Source organism: Parasteatoda tepidariorum, chromosome 6 (assembly GCF_043381705.1).
Source record: "Parasteatoda tepidariorum isolate YZ-2023 chromosome 6, CAS_Ptep_4.0, whole genome shotgun sequence".
Lineage (NCBI taxonomy): Eukaryota > Metazoa > Arthropoda > Arachnida > Araneae > Theridiidae > Parasteatoda > Parasteatoda tepidariorum.
Window position 1 is genome coordinate 25,532,162 of NC_092209.1, and position 21,648 is coordinate 25,553,809.

General features: G+C 32.7%; 1 protein-coding gene across 1 annotated transcript in view; it reads right to left on the reverse strand.

Annotated features, from left to right (window-relative positions):
- LOC122268220 (pancreatic lipase-related protein 2-like) overlaps nucleotides 1-21,648 on the reverse strand; it is a 32,243-nt gene that overhangs the window by 7,873 nt on the left and 2,722 nt on the right. The window contains exons 2-6 of the mRNA XM_043052975.2: nucleotides 20,481-20,920; nucleotides 16,819-17,065; nucleotides 13,613-13,837; nucleotides 12,361-12,588; nucleotides 10,279-10,393 (exon numbers count right to left, since the gene is read on the reverse strand). Coding sequence (XP_042908909.1) covers nucleotides 10,279-10,393; nucleotides 12,361-12,588; nucleotides 13,613-13,837; nucleotides 16,819-17,065; nucleotides 20,481-20,920 — 1,255 coding nt within the window. The remainder of the gene's footprint in view (nucleotides 1-10,278; nucleotides 10,394-12,360; nucleotides 12,589-13,612; nucleotides 13,838-16,818; nucleotides 17,066-20,480; nucleotides 20,921-21,648) is intronic.

Sequence of the window (21,648 nt, forward strand, 5' to 3'; positions counted from 1 at the left end):
CTCATCTACAACCGGAATGTTTCACTTAAAAACAAAAAACTGCTATACACTTCCATGATTCGACCCTTTCTAACATATGCTTCGCCTGCTTGGGCCACAATTCCAGATCATCTAATGAAGAAACTGAACCAGTGCCAAAACAAAATACTCCGTAAAATCACCTGTCCCAGATGGTTCATTAGAAACTCAAACATCCACAAAGATCTCAAAATACCGACTCTCTCTCAGCAAAGCTATCAACTGCAATACAGGTAACTTCAATGAAATATTTAAATTTGAAAACTTTAAAAAAGACAAAAACCTTAGACCAATAGCTGCACACTTCACCTCTGACTCCTCATACCGAAACTATCAACATAAGTAAAGATCTCCAATTCTAACATTAATAGCTCATAGCAATAGTTCAAAACATCAACAGATTACAATCTCAACTGCTTCAACTACAATACCAGACTTGAAATCTGAACCAAGTACCTAATGTTGACAATAGATTCACAGCCATCTTTTCTATAGCCTTGAAATTCAAACCTGCTACCTCATGTGGACAATAAATACACAGCCATCTTTACTATAGCAAGTTGCTTAGAATTATTTTCACTTTCTTTTCAGTTAAACAAGCAAGATGTTTGTTTTACAATATCAGTCACCCCAGAGACTCTGTATACAAACTGCTTATATTTTCTAATTTTACTGTAATTTCACGATGAATGGGATATGGGTCTTCTGCGCGGCCCAGGTGCCCAGCTTTTGTTAAATAAAGTAAGTAAGTAAGAAAACTGCACTATCTTGTTCGAAATACAGCTTATTTTTCTGCCTATAATTGCAATTTATGTAACATTTGACTACCACTGGCGAAAATCATCCTTGAAAGGATTAAAAGTTGGCAGGTATGGTAAAATACACAGTTAGAATAACGTTAAATAAAGTGATAGCAAATTAACCGTGTGCCCACATTTTTTGCCCCATTCTAAGTCAGTATGAATGCTTCTTCGACTAGTCCGTCCTGAAAAAGTTAAAGAATGGTTGCACCATACATAGCCTGCAGAACATAGTGGCAGTGGATTTGACGGTCAGCAAACTTACCTGCTATAGACCGAACACCAACAGATTTTTTAATAGATCAATTAAGCATGATTAGTTATGACGTTCGGCCAAATGGTGCCTATGTATGAATTCTTTTCTTTCAATTTGCTCTCACGGTAATTAAATTGAGTATGACATTACCAGACTGCCCCAGATTGGACAAAATATGTTAAGAAACGGTAGAGAACATAAACTAAAATTTGCAGATTTTCCGTTTATTTTGCCAACATTTTAAAAGGCTTAACACAACATAACTGTAACTAAATGGCGTATCACAAAAGTCTTTGAATTATTTAGAACTAGTGATGAGTAAAAACCCTGTAAAACGAGTTTACTAAGCCAAGAATCATACATCAAAACACTACCACTGGAAAATATTTATCCGCAGCAAGTTCGCATTAATTGATTAATTACTGCCAACTTTCTTTGCTTTATGGGAAAATTTCTTCTAGCAGCAGCTAAGTTTATGTTTTAATGTATTATTCTTTGTTTTGTAAATTTGTTTTAAAGTTATTTGCCACATAAAGTTATTTGTCAAAAGTTTAATGAAACGCTTTAAACCAGATCTCTTGTGGTAAAACTCGCAAAATTTCGGGTAAATTGTCCGAACAGTTTGAAAGCTGTAGTTTTTAATTACCTACTATTGAATAAAATATTTTGTAAACTGTGTAGTAGTTCGCTGCTCTGTTCTTTTCTTAAATATTCTCCTTTCACTGCCACTAAGGAAAATAATTTTCATGTCAGGTTTACATACCCTCCAACTGCTACGGAATTTCCGTAGTTTCAGAAATCTTCTTTTCAGACGGTAGCAAAATTAATGTCTTAATATTTAAAAAATAATAATTTTAGCGTGACTTGTCCACTATTACTTATAAAAGTGCAGGCCATATGGCTAGATTCTTAAGTTCTGATAAAAGTTTTATGAGAGATCCAATTGCTTTAAAAATTTCTACTTTGGTTCGCTACCACTAGAAAGAATTATTTTCAAAATCTTCATAAGTTGGAGGGTATGGGTTTAGAACCTTTGTTTATTAATTTTATTTTAAAAAAAAAGTGAAAGCTTACAATATAACAAAGAAATATCAGGGTTGCTAGCTTTTTGCGATTTTTCGGAAAATTTCTTAAATAGGAGTATGCTTAATTGTTTTATGGTTGCACATGAGACTAAAAATGCTGATTATTAATTCATTTAAAATTAGCAGCCTTATTTTTAGCATATTTTTTTCAATTTGCTATTGATAATCTAAGCAAAATCTTTTCTTTCTTTATTTATAAAAAATTGGGCACCTGGGCAAATCTAAGCAAAGATAGTTTTAGATTTAGATTTAAATAATTTAAAGTGTAAGTCATAGCGGTAGTTACAATTGAATGATTAAAGAAATAACAAATTAATTAAAGTGAATTGAGTTTCAAGCACTTTTTATATTTTTAGTTGCCTGTGGCATCCCTGTTGCATGATTCATTGTTTTGTAAATTTGATTTAAAATTATAATTCACATCACCATTAAATTTAAATTAACTAAAAGTTCGTTGGAAAAGCCATTTAGAGAGGCTTTTATTTTATTTCTAATGGCAAGGCAAAAGGTACAAATAGAAAGATGAAATAAATAACAAATTCAAATGTACGTAGGATAACAAAGAAAGAAGACCGAAGTCATTGCCTTAAAAGTTCTCTTGCTTCCCAATATCTTGAGGACTCAGTGTGTCCATGAAGGGCCTCACATAGAAGCAGGTGGTCCCTGCCCAATTTCTCTCCAGATTTACAAAGCGGACAAAAAGGCGTGGTGGAAAGGCCTATGCGGTATAAGTGAGCAGAAAGACAATCGTGGCCTGTATATAAGCGGAAGGCCGCAACTGCATCACGTCTTGGTTTGTCAGGAATTAAAGAAGGGCTTACATTTCTCCAACTTTTCAAAGCTGTGCGAGTCTGAAGGTCTTGCAATGAGTTGGTTTTACAAGGAACAGTTTGATTTTCCAAAAGGAAGTTGCCGTATTTGGTTGTTGTAGCAAATTGGCACCTTTCTTGGCAAGTAAATCTGCCTGCTCATTGCCCCAAACACCACAATGGGCCGGCACCCACTGGAGGACTATTCGTTAGCATACATGGCAGTACTTTTACTTTCGTTACTTGTACCGCCGGTACAAGTAAAAAGTACGTACTTTTACTTGTACTTCGTTACTTTTTTAATTTAGTACTNACGTTGCCATATATGTTCGTTAGAGAGGCTTTTATAATCTAAGCAAAATTACCGAAAATTCTGAAAGCTGTAGTTTGTAATTTTCTTCCACTCAATAAAATTTGCAAATAGCTTAGTAGTTGGCAGTCCTGAATATCAATTTTGCTAAAATTCAAATATCTTACCATCACTTATCCCATCTCTACACAAAAAGGTAATTCTACACTCCTTAGGCAAAGAAATGAGTTTAAGATGTTTATTTTGATAATAATAATAACTATTTGCAGATGTCTCATTGTATCTAAGCTGTTAGGAAGTTCAAATTATATCAATCACGAAAGTAATTATGTCTAACTCTATATGATATGATATTATGTAATTTTATATTCGACAGAAACGTTCGTTTCATAAACGACTTTTAAAGTCCTCTAATTGAATGCTCGTTAGTTCTGACGTCGGGGTTTTCTTTAGGACTTCCGCAATCCTTTATTAAACCTAGTTTTTTTGAGCCACGTTTTCAGTTGCGGCGATGAATCCTTCACAAGATTCTCCAAGCAAAGTTTTTGCACTTTTTTCTCTTAAAAACAAGAAAAAGTTTGCGACAGGAACAAGATTTAAGGATGTCAAAGTTATTAACAAAACCCCAACGTCAACGCCTCCTATAACTGAAAGCCTCCACACGGTTTTTTATAGGTCAAACCACTATGAAGGATATCCACTTTCCGAATGAGTCATTTAATACAAAATCTAGTTAAAATAAGAATGTGGTAGCAACAATATATGACTAAAAATTTATTTTATTTATGAATAATATTGGTTTGCCTTATTCACTTGTCAACCACTACAGATTCAATTCTCAAATATATATGATAAATTTCTCTCAATTACTTTTATGAAAGGTTTTGGGTTCATGCGCCCGCACAATTGGTTCACTTTTTAAATAGTCTGTGCGGACTACTTATGAAACACCGTGTGGAGGCTTTTTGATGTAGTAGGTGATGATTCAACTCCGTAGCCTTGTAATTTTGAACTCAATCCAGGAACTCTGTATCTAATATTGGGAGAAATTTACCTTCGTGGAGAACCTTTTAATGGAATTAACCTGCGTTTGCGTTACATGGAGAGGAAATCCTTCCACGGTTAGCCTGACGACAAGCGGAATCTGACCCATGATCCGTCTAAAACTGAAAATATTTTACGTCATCACTGCTGTCGGTGCGAGACAGTTGCGTAAATCGTATCGACCAGCCATCGCTGGATTCGAATCCGGTTCACCTCATTGGAGGGCGAACGCTCTATTCCCTAAGCCATACCTGCCAACTCTTCCGGTTTTTCCGGAAGATTTTATTTTCATATTTAAAGTGGTAGTAATTATATACTATTTTTTCTTTTATAATCCTAATTTTTAAATGATATTGATCACCACTATTCTTACAAAAATTAAGCACATATATTAATATGCGTTACTGTCATGGTTCAACTGTGGAAAGAGCCACACATCTAACTTTACTGGGTGCGAGGCCCAGAGCCAAGACTCCAGCTACAACAGCCCATCGACTAGTGACACTCATAAAAGAGCTACAAGATCTAATGAAAAACCAAGAAGTGCTGTGCCTTCTGCAAACTCTCATGAAGGGGATCCAACTGATCCCCTTCCAACTGATGCTCCATGATACTCCAAACAACGCCCTATCCCTGCAAAGATGTGAACCTGAACTCCTATTTTACCTTCCAAGGATTAACTTAGGACTTTCTAGATTACGACATCACAGTTTAGATGAATCAGTTAGCGGCGCTTCGCGCCGAACACTGAGATTTTCAACATTCCAGCATTCATGGTTGTCAACTTAAGTTTTCTCAAATACAACGTATTTGTTTGCTTAAAATTGAAGTTTTAATTCAATTTTAATACCACTAGGGAAAATAATAATGGAAGGGATTAAAAGTTGGCAGGTATGCCCTAAGCCATCAAAATTTAAGCATCTTTTTATAATCTGAGTTAATGCGAACTGTAATTGAATAGAGATGTTTGCAAGTATCAATGTATTTTTCGCTTTATTAATAAAGTAAATAAAATAGTTTATATAAAAATAGTGCAATGCTTAAAATATATGACTACCACTATTTTATTTATCTAAATATAATTTTAAAAAAATCCAAAGCTTTGCTGCAGACTTTACTTACAACTTTATGTTACTTAACCTTTTATAAGAACTAGCTGTAATGCTGGTTGAGAGAAATAAAAATATATTTTTTTTTGATGGTAAACAAATTAATCGACACGTACTCATGTTTTGTGATTTAATTTACAATAATTAAGCCGCCGCCGCTAAATGTCATAAATTGTAAAAGACCTGTGAATCGCATAGAGAAGCAATTAACCATAAATGAACCGATAGGACTTTTAAGTTTCGCTAAATAATTTCCTTCTAGCAATGAAACGAAACAAAATATCCAATGACAACTTGTCGGTTTCTGTAATACAACTTTCCTTTATTATTACTAGCTGACAACACACGATTATTTAAAGTTGAACATTACCTATGGAACTATCTAGTTGCTGATATATCGTTCGAGAATGCCATTTTATGATACCTCAATTACATTCCTCATTTCTCAGCTTTCTATTTCAATCAATTTTGCAACTACGACTTCCATATTTTTTTTTAATTGATTCATTAACATTTTCAACTAGTTATTGAAAAAGTGTTAAATTTTTATAATGTGGTGTATGTCACAAATTGAAACTTTTATTAAAAATTCGAAAGTAATATAAAATATTTAAAAAAAATATTTGACAAAGAGTAAAATAGATATTATTTAATGAGACAAAAAGTTTCGTGCATTTTTGATAATTTTTTTCTAATATTTTGGTAAATATTTTTTCCTTATATCTAATGGCAGATGATCTCCTCTGCCTTTAGATATAAAGAAAATGACACATGATTAAAATAACCCAACTCAAGAGAACAAGGTTATAAAAATTAAAAAGAGCCATTTCCTCATTCGACTCCTTGCTTCCCAGTATCGGTCAGCGATAGCTACACGGAGAGCACAGCAAAGGAGAACGTGATCGCCATCCATTACAGATTGGATTCGACGTATAGAGAAATATGGATCAGAAGTTCAAAGTCGTAAAAACGTTTTCCAAAACTTCGCAAAGCATTAAGAAAATTCTACAAGTAAGGAAAATAACTTATTCTACCAGTAAGGAGAGGGCCAAATTTTGTCTACTTTCCTTCGAATGAACCGCCATTCCTTAAACCAATCAATGATCAGTTCTTTTCGAAGGGACTACAGGATTGCTTTTTTTTCACTTCGCATAATTAGCTAAATAGACGCCTATATTGTAGGTGGCAGCACAATAACTCAGTTAGCTTCGATTTGAAGTTCAAATTTCGTGATGTCTTTGTACAATTTTTCCCTGTCCAATTTAAAAATAATTCTGTTCTTTTTTGTTTTAAATGAAAGATAAGAATTTAACTTTAATTTTCTCTAATTAAAAACTCGATGAGAGGAAAACTACTGTGGATAAAAACTGTTGGAAGTTAGAATGAGTTTCTTGAATTTAAAAAATAGTAAAAAAAAAATTAATTTAATTCCTAGCACATTAATAAAGATATTTTTTTTCTTCTTTCGTTTCCAAAAAACAGAACGTTATTATCTTAAAAATTGACGATTTTATGTAGGACTGAACTCTCCATAGAATAACATGGAGTTGCTTTTCTCCCGATCGAGTGAGCGAACGGCCTTAAATCTGTATAAGTTAGCAGCAAGCAATTTGGTAATGGACGAAATTAAGTTTATTTTGATTGTCATTTCACGACCATTTCGGAGGGGAGCAAGAGCATGTTGAGTTGTCGTTTAGGCTTATGTTAAGCCTAAAGTTAGGCTTAAAGTTTTGGAATGGAAACTCGTGGAAGAAAAGGGTAGAGTTTAAATCTTTAACCCTTTCTACTCGGGTTACTTTAAAATGCTGTTTGAACTAATATAAGTAAGTCATTTTAAATATATAATACTGTAATTTTGTATAATTTTTGAAATTCATATAAACAACTTAGTGACTAATTATGATTATACAAAAGAATTTATTTTTACAGTGGTTACTTTAGATGTCGCATTAGAGGCGACTTCGGGGTGTAAAGCATTAAATCATGTGAAAATATTTTCCTTTTGCTACATAGAAAGGTAGAAAATTGTCATAAGTGGAAATTGACTATAGAAGTTTAGATTTGAACTTGAATTCTGATATTATTAACCCATAAACCGGTTCGAAGCGACCAGCCATCGCGGGATTGGAAACCGGTTCACCACATTGGAAGGCGAACGCTCTATCCCCTGAAGCACCATACCGTTAGCTACTTATTAGGTTTTTTTTTTTTAAATCTCCAATCCATGATGATAGATTTAAATTTAAAACTTTGTGTTTCTAAAATATCACAGTAATGAGGCAAGCTTTGTATAAACAAAAAATAATAAAATAAATGAATAAGTAAATAAATAAAATAATAATTGAGTTACCTGTTTTTATGTTTTCAGGTAAAGAAAAACTTGGCAAGTTCACTTGCCTAGCGGTTGTAAAGGGTTAATGTGTTTCATAATATTCCATCGTAAACTTGTTACCACTTTGTTTTATTTTCAGCAATGCCAGGTACTACTCTTTCAGCAAAATCTTTCATAGAGTGGTAAACAATTAAAAACTAAAGCTTTCAGAATTTTTGGCAATTTTTACAATACTTTAAAAAGCCCCAACTTGAGATAGCTGCTACAAAGTGGAGTGTCGTGTAAACTTATGAATCATTTACATGCAGTGGAGTGGAAAATGACTTTAAATAAAGTTTACAAAACAAAGAATAATGCATTATAACATACACTTAGAAGAAATTTGCGCATGCACTAGAAGAAATTTTTCTGGAAAGCGCAGAAATTTGGCAGCCCCGTACATTAAGGTGCAACTTGCACTTCTAATACAATAACTCGAATGTTTATGAGTGACCAGATAATCGTGTAGCATCATTTTGAAATATTGAGGAAATTAAAAATTCCCATCTGGCATTAATTCTATAGTTAAGGAAAAAAAGGCGGGCTTCTTAATCTGTAACCCTTGACATTCTGTGGCAAAATTTGAGGAAAAATAATAATATTTGTAAAATATAACTTCTTGGAACGATTTTTTCTCTCTTTCTGTTGCATGATATTATCGGTCGTACCGAACGGTCTTCTGTTTGACAGGACCATCAGAGAAAAAATTCACCTCAAACCCGAGGACTTTCTTTTCAGAAACGAAACTCCCGCTATTAAAGTTGTTCCAGATAATACGACACTCTGTCTAGAACTCATCGAACCCTGCTCGAAAAAAGGTTCTACGAATAAACTCAAGGTGTTTGGGATGAAAACTATCGATTCTCTGTCTGGCCTCAATCATATCAGGGCTTTTACTGATGGATCTTCTGACTCCACTTTCACCAACGGAGGTGCGGGAGTGGTACTGCTCCTACCTGATGATCAAAAACGAGGGATCGCAACTGGTGCTGGAAAAATCGCATCTAATTTTACGGGAGAATTGACCCAACGTGATCGGATGTGCACAAAACCAAACGTTTAGGCAGTGCATTAACTTTCCTTGAGCGGTACCACAACGACGGTGATGATTTCTTAAGCCAAATTGTTACGGGCGATGAAACATGGGCGGCCTAAGTCACACCAGAATCAAAGCAGCAGTCCATGGAATGGCAGCATTCAGATTCACCCAGAAAAGTAAAGTTTAAGCAAACAATTTCTGCTCGGAAAGTCATGTACACAGTTTTTTGGGATAGAAAAAGAGTATTGCTTGTGGAATTTCTGCCTCGTAATGAGACTATCAATGCAGCAGCTTATTGCGAGGCATTGAACAATCTGCGCCGTTCAATCCAGAACAAAAGACGTGGCAAGTTGAGAAAGGGCATCGTTTTGCTGCATGACAATGCCCGTCCGCATGCGACTAATCAGACCAAAGATCTCATCACATCTTTTCAATGAGAAACTCTAGATCATCCTCCATACAGCCCTGATCTTGAGCCCAGTGACTACCATCTGTTCCTGCACTTGAAGAAACACCTGTGTGATGGTCAGCGTCTTCAAGACGATGACGAAGTCAAAACAGTTGTGATGCAGTGGTTAAGAACTTCGGCGGCAGACTTCTATGAGGAGGGTATTCAAAAACTGGCACAACGTAATGACAAGTGCCTCAATGTTGAAGGAAATTATGTAGAAAAGTAGACTAAGGTACAGGCTTAAGAAAATTAAGAAAAACAATAAGTTTTATTTATTGCGCATAAGCAAGTAAATAGAACTCATAAAATAAGTTCAAAATGTAGGGAGAACAAGGGAAAAATTACAGAACAATGAAAAAAGGGGGAAAATGAAAAATAGTAATAAAAATAACAAAAAACCGGAAAAAAAAGAACAAAGAATTTTGAAAAATCCGGAAAATAAAAGATATAATCTTTTTATCAGCTCACACGATTATATCAGCAAAATTACGGATTTTTCAAAATTTTTTGTTCTTTTTCCCCCCTGGTTTTTTGTTATTTTTATTTTTATTATTATTTTTCATTTTCTCCCTTTTATCATTGTTCTGTAATTTTTCCCTTGTTTTCTCTACATTTTGAACTATATATATACAGAAATTTTTATAAAGTATAATATTAAATTATTGTGAGTTTAAAATAATGTTAGCATATTTATTTTAGCTTTTATTTTGAAGAAACAATAAATGTTTTGTTAACCATAATGTATTAACCATGAAAATAAATTTGAATCCAAAAACAAAATAATAGTCAAATAGAAATCAACATATTTTCTTTCTTTGGGATATATTTTTTCCCACAATGCTATCGCAATTTGAAAAATAAAAATAAATTAATTCTACGAAAATAAAGCGACTGCCTCATTATGTGTATGAGACTTCTTATCAAAACCTTCATCACAAATACTTCCTCTTTCATAAAGTTTTGAAAACTATGCGGGCATAACTTACTCTGTTAGCGTCACGTTTTCTTTTTCTCCATTCTTCCCAACGAACGTCAAGATCATCGATCCATAGGACTTCTTGACGGTTGCAGGGAATTTCACTGTCAGTTTGGCAAGACCAGCTGCGAAAGTTAAAACGATAATTTAAGCATGTATTATGCTTGCGATGAATAGAATTACTTTTAAGAATACTATAGAATGAGTTACAAATGTGATTTTTTTTAAACAATGAAATTGAAACAATCGTCTTCTGCATATCAAATTAATATGAAAAGCGTACTAGAATTCTTTTTTAAGTTATACTTGATAATAATAATACTCAACTACTGAAATGTTTTGCGAAGTATAATATTTTAGCTTCGCAATTATTTATAAAGTAATGATGTGAAAAGTACTATGTTAATGTTAAAGGACGACCGCAAACTAATTTCGAAATCAATTCAATTTAAATAATATCCTCCTAGCATTCACAGGACTGCCAACAACATATTTTGCAAAATGTTTTATGAAGTGGTAAAGAATTAAAAGCGTGGTAGTTTTATCAACAATTAAAAAAAATAATTTTAAATCAATATAACGAAACATAAAATCATACATTAAATTATAATCTTAGTCACCACTTGAGGAAATTTTCCCAAAAAGCGTAGTATGTTAGATTCTCTAGTAACAGGGATACTACCGGCTACAAAAAAATTTAAAAAGTAGTAGAGAAACTCAATTCACTCTTTTTTATTTATTATTTCTTTAATTAATCAATCTTGTTGCTGTTGTTTCTAATCCCCAAGAGGTCCATCCCAATTAGACCAAATCCATAAGTCTAAAAATGTCCAGAAAGTCTAAAAACAGATGAGGTTTTGAAAAAATCTCGTCGATCTTAAAATCGAAACAGTTTAGAATATGCTCTGGAGAAGCCTGAGCAGTCCTACATTTAGTGCTAAGTCCATAAGTCTTTCGCCCCTGAACATACAACAGACACCTCAAGTGACCACTTGCAAAGTGAGAGAAACAAGTCTGCTGGCTTCTAGGTCCATCAAAAAGCAAGGCACCTCCAGGACGTTTTCTGAAATACCAACTGCGAGGAAGAGAAACCCTCCAGAGCTCCATAAAAAAAATTTGCACTCTGCAAAGATCTTATTGAAAGTGGAAGGTATATCTGGCTGTAAAGGTTCCAAAGAAGCATCTTTAGCCAGTGAGTCCGCCATCTCGTTACCTTTGATTCCAACGTGTGATGGAATCCACTGGAAGTGTACCCCAAAGTCCGCTGAGAGCCTGAGGAGCACCCCCAAAATTGAAGCCGCAGCCCTGTCTCCAACATTCATCCTGTTGCAAAGGTGTTGGATTGAAGATTTGCTATCCGTCAGTAATTAATCAATCTTAACGCAGCAAAACTCACGTTATTCCTCCTTTAAACTTTTTGAATTATAATTGAGCACAACAAACATATCAGAACATAATAGTTTTTACGGTAGCGAATTTCAGTCTGATTAAAATACAAATTTGTTTTTGTAATAAGATTTTTTTTCGGTAATTGGTCTACTACCACTTGGAAAATATATTCTCAGGTTGAGTGAAAGTTGGCAGGTATGAATTTGATTTCAATAGTTAACTAAAAAAAAAATTGCCATGAAAGTTTGCAAATTTTAATCTCTTCTATTAAAATTGTGAATTTTATAAAACCCTGCTGATAAGAAATTCTTACACTCTTTAAGAAGAGGATGTTTTTCGACATTTACTCCCAATATTTTAAGTAACTTTGTGATTACGATTATCAAGAAATAAAATGGTTCATTTATGTATTTTTAAACTTTACGAAAGTTTATAATGGAGTTGCAACAGTGTGGCCACAGGCTGAAAAAAAAAGCTGTGACAAAACTTTTAAGAAGAGATTAAAAAGACTTCATTTTAACATTAATTTCACTAGATATATAAATATTTAGATTTAATAAATTTTATTTTTGAAATTGAATTGAGAGATGAAATGAAAAACTATCCAAAATATTAAACAAAAATTTTATTTATATCTATTTCCAATATATTCTACGGCTTTTAACTGTTTTACAAATAAGACATTCATATTAATATATCTTACCACAATATGGAGTAGTTGCTTTCGTCATCAAATAGTATATACCAGAGCCGTGTGACTTGTAACCCATTCGACCACAAGAGTCTGAACAGCTCATGCATTTGCCAAGCACAAAATCTTCGTAATTTTGACACCTAAAAGCCGTGTATTCGCAGGGAGTAGGATTCAGAACAGATTCTGTAAACAGATGCACAGCACGTTCATGATTGCAAGCTCGTTCTCTCATACCCTCTAAAATATAAAATTTAAAAAAAATTAGTTGTGTCAATCAGTGAAACAATTAGTCAGTTATAAAAACGAAAGTCATAGCACCAAAATTTAGAAATATTATCAAGTAATGACCGTCATACTTTGCTCGTTGTATCTAAAGAAACTAGAAATTTACTCTTAAAATGTATAAAGTTTTACTTTACTAATTCATAAAAATTTATGTTAATGAATCAACCCATTAGAATAAATTTTAGCATCTTGCTTTAAATAAAAGTTATTGAGCAAAGCCACCAACATTTTTTTAAGAACGTTTTTCGGAGTGAGAACAAAACAACAATTGGATTGATAACTATTAACCAATTTTTTATCACTAGGAACGGTAATGATGATTATCAGATATTTTTATTTATATTTCAACTATTTTAACACGTTGAATGCCATGGGGGTAACTGGCGACCGGCACCGAGTTTGTTCGTAGCGCCACAGGAGTCACCGGTGACCGGCGAAGCCAAGATTATTAGAAACACATAATTCGAGTAAATTTTTAATTTTTTAAATATTATTATTATTACTAAAATGGTTTGAGAAAATTAATGCAATATAGAACACGCAAAAATAGTTTTATTTATGTACACAGACCAACTTGCCAACTTGCTCCGAACAGCGAATAAATATTTTCAAGTAGTAGTTTATTAATTGTGATTCTTGGTTTAATAAATTCAATTTAGTAGATGTTTATCCACCCTTATTACTAAACAATTCGTAGGCTTATAAAATTCACCTCTTTTTTCTGATATGTTATGCTAAACCTCTTTAAAATTAGAAAAATCTATCTGATATTTGAAAATTTAATTAGTAGTCATTTACCGTGTGGCCAGATGAGCAAGCCACGTAAAATTAGCATGGCATTCAGCGTGTTAACTTACACTGAAGACTTCTTTATATGGATATACTGTCTGTTTCACAATTATTTGAAAGTGCAACGCTGAATCGGTTAAAGAAAAAAAAACTACTATACAAAAAACCTTATTCGCAGAATACTTACTAAACATATCGAAAATAACTCCTTTTAAAGTACTTGGGCATCCAGGTTGCCTCTTACCACCATTTGGATAGTAATCAACGTGTCCTATGGGTTTCTCTATACCGACGCCACCGTACCATATAGCGTCAGCGTTTGTATGTACAACGTCCACAAATTCAGCATCGTCCTTTGATAAGTGGACACTTTCATCTTCATCTTCGAATAGAGGACTGGCTGGATCTAAGCCTGAAATGTTAAAAGAATCCTGCTAAATGTTTATATTACAAACCAAGGTTTATGACGCGTGGTGCACTCTTCGTTAGTAAAGTGAGAAAAAAAGCTATAAGAAGCTGCTAATATTAAACACTTTTAATGAAATTTAGAATTTCATTAGTCACAACTTTTTGCATTTTTAGTCGCGTCTGATCTGATCTTGCTTTATGAGCTCGGCCATGACCTCCTACATCAGAAAGCCTCCACACTGTTTCTTAGAAATAGTCTGCGCAGATTATTTAAAAAGCCAACCATTTGTGCGTAGGAATCCAAATTCCATACCAGCCAACTTTTACGCATTTGGCGTAAAATTTTATTTCTATATTTAAAGTGATAGTAAAATTTATGTTTTCTATATATTCCTTGCATTCATTAACTTAATATATAGTATTTCTGATCCGCCACTATTTTTAAAAAAAATTAAGCATATATATTAATATGTAATACTGATGAAAAATTCGCACACGCTTGCTCAAATTACAGTGAATGTTTCTGCCTAAAATTGTAATTTAAATTTTATTTTACCACCACTGGGGAAAATCATCCCTGAAAGGATTAAATGTTGGCAGGTATGAAATTCTATTTTAAAAGTACTTGAGAGAAATTTATCATATACATTTGAGAATTGAATCTGTAGTGGTTGACAAGTAAATCAATTATATTCATAAATTAAACAAATTTCTAGACATATATATTGCTACCACTTTCTAATTTTTAATAGATATCATATTAAATGGTTCTTTCACTAATTGGGTTACCTCTTTCAAATTACGTTTATATTTATATGTGTCAATTTAGATTTGATATTCAAATGTTATATCTACTATATTTAACTATGTCAACCTAGGTATATATATTTCAAATTATGTTTTTATTTATATGTGTAAATTTAGTTTCGATATTCAAATGTTTATTTACCCAAGCAAAGTGCTTGTAATTTTGTATTAGCAACCACATCGACTGCTAAATTCAAAATGTTATCACTTTAAACTTATGTAAATTTCTAGATGTATGGGATAGGGGCCGCTGCGCGGCCCAGGTGCCCAGTTCTTTTTAAATAAAGTAAAGTAAGTAATTGGGTTACCTTCATAATGATATGATTGAACTACCTACAAAAAAGCGTGTGGAGGCTTTCAGTTATTTGAGGCGTTGGCTCGGCGCCTGGGCCTTGCAGCGACCCCTATCCCATCCATCCTGTATTATTTATCGTTGTATAAGTTCTTGGAGATCAGCATGCTATGTGATAGCTGTCAAGGGGATTCAAGCACTTTGCTTTAATAAATAATAATAATGAAAATAAGACGAAGCGGCTTGCTTTAAGCCAGACCTGCCAACTTTTAATCCCTTCCATTATCATTTTTCCCAGTGCTATTAAAACGGAATTAAACTTCAATTTTAAGCAAACAAATGCGTTGTATTTGAAAAAAATTAAGTTGACAACCATGATATACCGATATAAAATTATTGTTTTGATGTTCCTAGCCCGAAGGGCTATCTACACCTCCATCGAAGTTAATGGGAGATTTAGGGAGGAGTGGGGGTCAGAGAGGCAACGCAAGCGAAGTTGTTTGAGAAAATTGACAACCATGATAGTAACTCATATTAATATATAAGCTTAATTTTTGTAAGAATAGTGGTGATCAAAATCATTTAAAAATTAAATTTATAAAAGAAAAAAAAATAGTATATATTTACTACCACTTTAAATATGAAAATAAAATCTCCCTCAAAATGCGGGAGAGTTGGCAGGTATGTTTAAACTACGTGTAATTTTGGATGCAGTTTGATCGTCAACGTGGGGAAATCCTTAATGGAGCTTTCGATATTGTTGTTGTTGTTGAATCTGATACTATAGGTCGATATGTGGTTAACAAATTTGCTGAGGCTTTTATTTATTTTGATTATTGTGTTATGAGGCGCCTTCCTTTTGAATCTGGGTGCCTGGGCCGCAAAGCAGCCCCTGTCCCATTCATCGTGTAGTATTTGTTATTTTGTTTGATTTCGTTGAGGTTAGCAGGCAATGTGGTTGTTGATTTTAACAGTGTGAGGTAACCCGGTTTGTAGATATGATTTTGGTAAAGGAAGAAAACAGTAGAAATCTCTTGATAGGTTAACACAGTATGAATTGACAAGAATCTTAAACCGTTTTATCCCGCAATTATATATTGAAATCATACAAAAAGTGGTTTTATGGTCTTTCCACTGTGTTCAAAAAGTCTTTGATAGATCAAAAAGTACATGATCCTTATAATTCTAGATCTAATCAGAAGTAACTAAATCATTGTGGTATCTGAGAATCTTTTAATTCACCCAGATAAATGAAAATGCTGAAAAAAGTTTCCCACCACAATGAATGTCTTTGAAAAAAGGAACTGTCCTAAATATATGACGCTGGGCGTTAACCGGTTAAGCAAACATATCTCTTAAATGTTTTGTTAACTACCATTTCCTTTTTAAAACTAATTCCAACTTTATAATTTCTGATTCTATCGTATAATTCTGATTCTATCGAATAATTATGACAAATGACAGATATTATTCAATACATCCTACATCCTCATACCCTCTTATTTTAGTTAATACTTATCATTTTAATTAAATTCATATCTGACTGTAATTTACAGAAACTGCACAGCCAACACTCTGATCTTTTATGCCTAGAGTAGACCAATAGTTCCAGTCTCTCACGTGAATTTCAGATGAAGGAGTGAGATACTCTGGAACTCTGATCCACCACCTATCAAGTCGAATCGAAGTCAAGTCGAATAATTATGATTTGAAAACTAGTAAACTCTAAAATCCTAGAAATTCGTCAACTTCACAAGAACATTAGTAGCAAAATTAGTATATATGCTAAAAATTTAGCCCCAATTTAGTTATAAAGTAAAATTAATAATATGTAAAAGCAAATGGATTATTTATTAAATTGGAGCAAGTACAAAGGTAAAATATACCTGTAATTCTTCCTGGCTTAGTTCCGCGTAATTCTTGCATTCTCTTTCCAATAAAGCCAACCACATGGGCACCCAGACTGAAACCGATGAGATGGAGATCCTTCTCTTGGATTCCAAGTTTGTCCTTAATCCTGTAGTAAAGAACTGCTGCCTCTGCTCCTACCAATTCCGTATTGACCGCTGCTTGTATGTAATAAGGGACTCGAGCACCTAAACTCCAGTCGATGGCAATTACATTCACTTCTTCCTGAAAAATGTGCAAATGACTTTGTTTTCTTTTAACCCGTTAATAGCCAAGATTTCCATATAGTAAATTTGTGAAAAAGTGTTATTGGAAAAAGAGTGGCTGTACTAATATCTGTCTACTTTTCGGGATTTTCGAGAAAATTTTACTTTTTACATTTAATGTGGGTAGCAAAATTAGTATATATTTTATTCTTGCTTAGATGAATGCGATTTAATACGATTTTGATTATCATTACATTTAAATAATTCAAGCATTTAGATATTAACATTGCTGGCTCTCTGTAAATGTGTTCTAGCGTTGGTTGAAGACTAAAGTAAAACTGTTTACAATCTCAATTAATTCACAATTTCCCTACCTCTAGGAAATTTTTTTTTGAAAAACGTAATGCCTTGCAAGTATATAAATTAAGTGGATATTTTCTTATGTTAGCTGCCACTTGGTTTTTTTTTTAAAATCGCATTTCCATAATAACAGATCTTAATCAGAGTTTTTATATTACTAATATGTCGTACAATATATGTCGTATCTTTCTACATTCGTCTAATATGTCGTATCTTTCCACAAAATAAAAAGTACTGATGCATAAATTATTTCAACAGTTTTGATCGTTTAAAAATATCTGTCCTCAAACGAGGACGTCCGGCCCTAACGTGTGAAAAATATCTCCAACAGTAATAAAATGCAGCAGCTTAAGAACTGGGGGAGATGAGCTTTGCTAAAAGTGATGTTATGTTCATTGAAAGAATTTTGCATTGCGTTGAACCATATCATCATTCAAATATGCTGCTATCTTAATAAAGTTCTGAGTTTAAATCGTTTCAGCGTACTGCTGAATGTTCGAAAATTTTATGTAGATCACCGTATCAGATTTTTGAAATCTTGGAAACCACATAAAATGAGTAATATAGTTTGTATTACTGACGTCGAATTAAATAAAGAATAATATTAATTGTTACAGTATTAATTTTAGAGTAGTATCAGAACAAATAAATGCTCTGAACTTCATCAATATTACGTAAAAAATAGAAAGTCTCTTGCTAAAATCTAAATTATTCATGCCTGTCGCCAAATTTACTTAAACTTTACTAAAAGCATTTTCATCAAATGTGAGTAATAAAAATGCATTTAGTAAATTAGATAAAGAACAATGTTAATTATTACAGAATTAATTTTAGAATAACTTCAGAACAAAAAGGAATGCTCTGAACTTTATCAATATTTCGCAAAAAATCGAAAGCCTCTTACTATAATCATGATTCATATCTGTCTCCAAATTTTCTTAAATTTTACTAAAAGCATTTTCATCAAACGTGAGTAATGAAAATGCTTTTAGTAAATTAGATAAAGAACAATATTAATTATCACAGAATTAATTTTAGAATAAGTTCAGAACAAAAAAAAATGCTCTGAATTTCATCAATATTTCGTAAAAAATCGAAAGCTTCTTACTATAATCTAAATGATTCATGCCTGTCTCCAAATTTACTTAAACTTTACTAAAAGCATTTCTATGAAAGTTTAATTCGAAAAATTGCTTTGTTGTAAGGTATACAGCACAAAAGAATTCCTACCAAAATTTAAATGGCAAATTATGTAAAAACTTTCATATAACCTTCATAAGTATACATAAACTTTCTTATAAAAATCTAAATGGTTGACTTTGGTTCGTCAATTATAAGTAAATTGTTTAAAAGCATTTTTGCTGCCTCTAAATAGTGTCACTATTGCGTAAAATATACGAAAGTATTCATTCCATTACTGACGTGAAACAAAGGCGAAATTCAAGTCGTAATTATTATTTAAAATATATAAAAGCATTCTCACCCAAATAAGATTGTCAATATTACACATAATGTTTGAAAGTCTTCCTACCAAAATTTAAAGGGTTAAATTTACAACAAAGCAGCTACGCGCAACGCACGAATATTTCTAAACTCTTTGAAACCTGATGCAACTTGAAAGTGTATATTTTTCTTGTATAAATAGCTCAAAACGAAAGAAGTGCTAAGAAAATTATTTTGCTCTAAACATTTATCTAAGAAATGAAAGATATTCTCTTTGTACTAAAACATGTTATTAAATTTAAAATCTAACTTTATCTTTGAACAGGACAGCTAGTTTTTTTTAATATTAAAAGGAAACTAAGTAAGAGAAGAAAAGTTTTACTCAGTTTCAACTTATTTTAAAAGGAATATATTACTATTGTGCACATATTGGATTATTATCTAACCAGCACAATTATTCAAGCTCGGTCTTAAAGGTTTAACAAAATTCGAATGGTATATTTCCAGAGTCAATAATGTGTAATAAATTCAAAGGAATTTTTACCAAAACTAATTGGGAAATCACTTCATGAGTAATATAAAAAAAGTCTATAAAAAGATTTTTTCGAAATATAAATAGTAAATTTACTTTTTCTCCATCACGTATATTTTATGAAAGCTTTCTTTCCGAAATTTAAATGGTTAACTTGCTTCGCCAATAATACGTAAAATAGACAGACTTATTTTTGCCAAAAGTAAATGCATACATGCCAACTTTTACGCATTTGGCGTAAAATTTTATTTTTATATTTAATGTGGTAGTAAAATGTATGCTTTCTATATATTCCTTGCATTTATAAACTTAATTTATAATCCTTTTGACCACCACTATTTTTAAAAAAAATTAAGCATATATATAATATGCAATCCTATGTAAAATTCAGCATAAGCTTTCTGAAAACACAGCACATGATCAGAGATGTCAACTGCCCAAAACACCCCAAAATAATTTAAAGAATGGTAAATAACTAAACAGTAAATTTTGCAAACACTTGACTATTTTTGCTTGCTTTTTAAAAGGCATGGCATGACTTAGAGAGGATTAACGTATTATAAAGTGGTGAATTATATAAACATACGAATTATTTAGAAATAGTGGTGTATAACAATCTGCTAAATTGAATTTATTAAACCAAGAATCACAATTGATAAACTACCACTTTAAAATATATATCTGCTGTCCGGAGCAAGTTGGCAACTCTGTATATTGCCTAAAATTGTAATATAAAATACCATTTTACTACCACTGGGGAAAATCATCCTCGAAAGGATTAAATGTTGGCAGGTATGTAAATGGTAATATTCCGTAAAATATAGGGAAGCTAGCTTGCCTAAGCGTAATTAGAAAAATTCATTTCGGCATTATAACGCAAAATACACGAAGGCTTTTTTTTTTTTACTGGTAAATTCATTGCGTAAATATTGCGTAAAATTAACGCGTAAAAATTATTACAGGTACCATTTTCGCAAAAATTTACGCATAATTTAAGCCTGGTGCTACTAGGACAGAAACAAAAGCAAAAATAAATATATCCATACAATTAAATAATTTTCAGTCTTAGAAGTTAAAATTAAAAGAATAATAATCTCACCGCTTCCAATAGTGCCGTTTTCATATTCCATACCCATGTTAGGTTGTTTCTCCCTCCAAAACCGTGTGTTATAAACTTGAGGGGGTGAGAAGGGTTTAGATTACTTTTGAGAACAGTGCTCACATCCTTGTAATCTAAAAATTGAGGTACAACCAAATTCTTTCTTGTATACAGTAAGAACTTAGTGTTAACTGTTTCTGGAGGTTCGGGAAGTGTTTTTAAGTGCTTGAAGGTACCGTTCTTGTCGAAACAGCCAAGTTCATCGTAACACACACTTTGTGGTGTCTGAAGTATGCTTGGGTGTGCTTGAGAGATGCCCAATTTATCTGCCAACTTATGTAGTTTCACTTCTTCTACAGCACTTTTAGCATATTCATAAATGTTTGCATCTCCTTCTAGATCCACTTCGTCACCATGGCTAGAGCAGACCAGTAAAAAAGCTGTAAAATTGTGCATTTTATAAATTAAAAGGTGATCTGGTCTTAAAACTAAACTCTTCTTTAACAGCGAATTTAAAAGATAACGAAAACACTGAATTCTAACTGTACGATTCGTCATAATCTAGTAGACATGAGCTAAAAAGACATACATAAATAACTAGAAATATATACTAATAGAAGAGGTTAGGAGCAAGCTGCTTTTAACACGCTCACGCCGGTTTGACCTACCGGTGGGTCACGCTCAGAGCCGGATTATACCTTTCGTAGGCCCTAGGCACAGCCGTTTATGGGCCCTCCCCTCCTTCCCCCACTCCTCCCCTCTTTTCAAAATATATGCTAAAATTTTCTTCGCATGGAAACGTATTACGCCATTTTAGATGTATTAATTTCAGAAATGACTGAAAGGCATAAAGCTTACAGTGATTTGTACGATAATTTCGGTTTTCTTGTTCACAAAAATGTGTCAGAATCGGAGATTAAACTAAAAGCGCAAAATTTGATGAAAATTTACTCATCCGATTTAGAGGAAAACTTTGTAGATGAATTCTTACTATTTTCAAATTTGTATGAACATAAATCTGCTTAAGAAATGTTGAAGGCTCAAATTAAAGATAAACTTGTGAATACTTTTCCTAACGTTCACATTGCATTAAGAATATATTTGTCGATTCTTGGATCAAATGCAGAAGGAGAAAGATCTTTCTCCAGATTAAAATTGATAAAAAATT